This window comes from Lycium ferocissimum, chromosome 6 (genome assembly GCF_029784015.1).
Source record: "Lycium ferocissimum isolate CSIRO_LF1 chromosome 6, AGI_CSIRO_Lferr_CH_V1, whole genome shotgun sequence".
In the NCBI taxonomy this organism is placed as follows: domain Eukaryota; kingdom Viridiplantae; phylum Streptophyta; class Magnoliopsida; order Solanales; family Solanaceae; genus Lycium; species Lycium ferocissimum.
In genome coordinates, this window is record NC_081347.1 from 19,012,785 (window position 1) to 19,017,069 (window position 4,285).

General features: G+C 32.2%; 1 protein-coding gene across 1 annotated transcript; it reads left to right on the plus strand.

Moving 5' to 3' along the window:
• The first annotated feature begins 2,074 nt into the window (after positions 1-2,074).
• Positions 2,075-4,285, plus strand: LOC132060709 (uncharacterized). Its single transcript, XM_059453667.1, has 2 exons — positions 2,075-2,413; positions 3,597-4,285. Exons 1-2 carry the CDS (start codon positions 2,184-2,186, stop codon positions 4,207-4,209), a joined length of 843 nt encoding a protein of 280 aa, XP_059309650.1. The 5' UTR covers positions 2,075-2,183; the 3' UTR covers positions 4,210-4,285.

The window sequence follows — 4,285 nt, forward strand, 5'->3', positions numbered from 1 at the left end:
TCTCATTTATATAAACAAATATATACTATAAATTGTATTTATATATATGCATAAAAGTAATTATTAATAGTCTGTTTGGAAAGCCACCTGGTAATTGGAATCGGTGTAATTACTAGGGTAGTAATTACCACTAGTAATTACACGGTATTATAATTACAATGACTCGTTTGTTTGTCATCACGTAATTACAGTGTAATTACAAGCGTACTGTTTGGTTGCACAAGTGTAATTACACGGTTAGTTTAATTTTAAAATAAAATTTAATTATCAAAAATTTAAAATTAATATGTGAAAAATATGTGCCTTTATAAATGATATTAAATTATGTATTTAACAACACATTATTGCTTGAAGATATATTAATTAATAATCATATATTTGTAACTAATATAGTAAAAAAAAATTGATATATTTTTTTATTAATAATGTTTTAATTTTAATTAATTATAAAAATTAAAAAGCAGACTTTCTTGTGAGAATATCATGGATTAGATGTTTGATAAAAAAAAACATTTTTATAAATATATAATGCCATAACATTATCCAAATGTTTGACAAACAAAAAAAAAAAACTATCAACTGTAAGTGAAAACTAAACAACATGTAATGTGAAATAACAAGTCAATAGTACTAAAGCAAATAAATAAAAATAAAAAATATTAACCTAAATTCAAAATCCGAAAAATAAAGTTTAACATAATACTCTTATGTCAAACTTCGACATCACATAAGTAAGTTATAACGTAACTTAAGTAAATATAGTTTAAAAGAAACAAAAAATATAATTCTATAACCTCATTCACAACGAAATTCTACTTTAATAACATCACTCATTATTGCCAAGTTTGTTAATCACTCACTCTTTCGAATGCTAAGAGGTGAAGTTTCAAAAATTAGAATAATGGCACAGTTATACTAAATGAATAAAAAAAATATGAGCACTTACATGGAAATCACAAGAAGTAAAGATTGGGAGTGAGAAAAAAGGAAATGAAAGATCAATAATATAAAAATATTTTAAAAATAAAAATAATTGAGAAATAAAAAATAAAAAAGAAGTTAACATAATAGAAATAAAAATAAATTTTTAAAAGAAAAGAAATTAAATAAAACAAAAAAAGAAAGAAATTAAAAAGTAACCTTGTAATTACAGGGTGTAATTACACCCAATTCTCAACCCCCCCTTGAGAATTGGAAAGTGGAATTACACTCAATTCCCACCTAACCAAGTAATTACTTGGTCAAACAAATAGGACAAACTGTGTAATTACACCCATTACACCAATTTCAATTACCTAGGTGGCTTTCCAAACAGGCCCTAAAAAAAGGAACATATAAAGGGCCAAAATAAAAGTGGGTTAATAGTCTTTGGTTCCCTTAGTTATTAGTAAATTATGATTTTAGTATTTATAATATTGAATAAGCACTTTAACTTTCAATTACTTATAACGTTATTTTTGATCCCCTTGCTTGTGATTAGTCATATATTTTCTTAAGTGTTAACAGGTTCATATTGTTCAATCAAAAAAAAAAAAAAAAAACCTGGTTTATATTGTAATTACTCATGTGTTGTGTTATACTTGTATTGTTACTCCATATTTGAGAGTAATGTACTTCTAAAAATAGTCTAAATATAATATTTTCCTACATAAAGAAGCTAAAAGCATACATATTAGCTAGAGTTTGGCATAGATTTTGAAAATTTATCTTCATAAATCTATTTGGTTATAAATTTTGGATTAGATTTTGAAATTTTGTCTTCACAAAATTTTCAAGTTCTTGTTTTTGGGTTTGAGGACTTCTATTCACAAAATTTCAATTTTTTTCCAAGTAAATTACACGTCCAAACACAACTTAAGTTCCAAAAATCACAACTTCAAAAACTCAAAGTTTCAAATTTCAACTTCAAAATCTATGGCCAAATTGAAGCTTAATTAATTGAAAGTTAAATATGCCGATTCATAAATCACAAGGACCGAAATAAGAATTTACACGTAATTGAAGGACCAAAAGTGTTATTATTATCCAATAAAATTTGTTTTCCCCCCTAAATATTAGAACGCGCGGTATTATTAGTGTCTAAGGCGGGTTTTGAATTTGTGAACTCAAGGGTTTGTCCAAAATCCAAATTCTTATTATTTTTAAGGTTTTGTCAGAGTAACACAAAGGGGTAAAACCAAACAATGGTGAAGGCGAAAGGTGAAGGTGCCAATGATGATGGAGCAGGAGCAGCAGTGTATGAGAAGCAAAGAGCAGAGAGAATCAAAGAGAACAAAGAGAGAATGCAGAAACTTGGGATTGTACAACTATCCAAGAACCTCAAGACAGCAAATGCAAAAGCGCCTTCTTCCAAGAAACAACTCACTTCCCGCCAGACAACATTGTCAACTGACCCACCTCGCCGCTCTTTTAGGTACTTACTTGCTTTCCGTTTTGCTCTCTCAATGTCTATGTGTCATTTTTCTCTACTCACCCTTTTTCTGTGTCTATATATGTATCTTTTTTTGTTTTCTGGGGTGTGTTTAGTCTGACGGAAAATGTTTTTCTAGAAAATATTTTCTTGGAAAATAAGTTATTTTCCTTATTCATTTTCTTGTGTTTGATATGCAAGTTGGAAAATGTCATTTTAAGAGCATTTGTATGTATTCAAAGCAAAACACTATGAGGTTTTTGAATTCGGAGTGCAACTTCTGACGGTGGGGTAAAAGGGGTGAGGCTAGTGGAGGTTGGGGGTAGGTGGGGGTGGGGTAGGGTGGTGGGTGGGGGTGGGGTGGATAGTATGGGGGTGGGTTGGGGAGGTTTGTGTGTTTTTATTGATCCGGAAAATGTGTTCTGCCAAATTTTAACGAAAACATTTTTTCCTATTTTGAGGGGATATACAGTGCAACCAAACAAGAGAAAATAGGAAAACTTTTTCCGGTTGTACCAAACACACCCCTGATCTTGTCCTTTTGATTTTCCAAAAAGTAGAAGAAAAAAATGTGTTGGATTGGTCCCTATTGCAGTCTTATGGACATAAAATATTTTCTATAACAAGAGTTATGCTGAAAAATGCTTAGTCATAGATATTTTGGTATTTGACTGGCTAGGAATAAATGTAAATAACAACTCTTAATTCCAGATGTGGTATGAGCAGGGGATATTGGTGACAGTTTTGAGTATCAAAGGTTTGCCACATTCTTTATGTGAAGGGTGGAAAAATATTGTGATACTTGTGTAGAAAATGTCTACTTTCCGCGGTAAAATATTTCTATGAGGAAAACAATTTCAACCAACCAACCAGTAAATGAAAAGGTTTTGGCAATGAGGCCTGATTAAGATACGATAGCGATATACGTTCCTAGCAATGGATATCTAAATACAATTGATATATTTGACTCATCGAGAAAAAGGAAAAGAGAATTGCAAAGGTTTGTATTTTTCCTAACTTTCTTTTTATATTTCATGAAACCAAACAACTGCTTGCTTATGTTCAGTCTGTGTATGGTTTTTTCCTATGGTCACCTTTTCATGGAATGTCGGTCTTTCGTTCTAGTAGAACCTTTTTCCTAATCCTGAAAGATATGTTCTTTATCAAATGATGTTTACATGTTTAGGTTGAAGGATAAGCCTCCAGTTACTTACAAAGAACGTAAGATTCCCAAGACGGAGAAGATATCAGCAGAGGATTTGGAGATTAATATAGCAGAAGGTGAAAACCACGAATTCTACACAGAGGAACATGAGAAGCTTTTAGGTGATTGCCAGAATGCTTGGGTTCTCTATTCTGACGGTTATGATGAAGATGGCCAGCGCATATATGACCCTGATAATGGCAAGTCATGCCATCAGTGCAGACAGAAAACTCTTGGTCAACACACTGAGTGCAGCAATTGCAAGCTGGTTCAAGGACAATTCTGTGGAGATTGTCTTTACATGAGATATGGAGAGAATGTCATTGAAGCAAATGCAAATGCAAACTGGATTTGCCCTGTCTGCCGAGGAATATGTAATTGCAGTCGATGCAGGCGTGAAAAGGGGTATGCACCAACTGGTGCAATTTATAGGAAGGTAATGCGTCTTGGTTACAAATCTGTGGCACATTACCTTGTCAAAACTAGACTGCGTAGTGACCAGGAAGACCTAAGCTCTGCAGGAAAGAGTATCGTGCCATCTGCTGAGTTTGCGGATACTCTCTCAACTTTGAAGGGGGACCATGATGATGAATAGTGTGATCAAGAAGATCTCAATGGTTGAAACAACGATAAAAAGTGAGAACGATCTATGCCTGACAAAGACTGAAAAT

Excerpts from the sequence above, each read along its gene's own strand:
- LOC132060709 (XM_059453667.1), top strand. The coding sequence starts at position 2,184 with ATGGTGAAGGCGAAAGGTGAAGGTGCCAATGATGATGGAGCAGGAGCA. Across the intron at positions 2,414-3,596 it reads CCACCTCGCCGCTCTTTTAG|GTTGAAGGATAAGCCTCCAG; the intron begins GTACTTACTTGC and ends TTACATGTTTAG.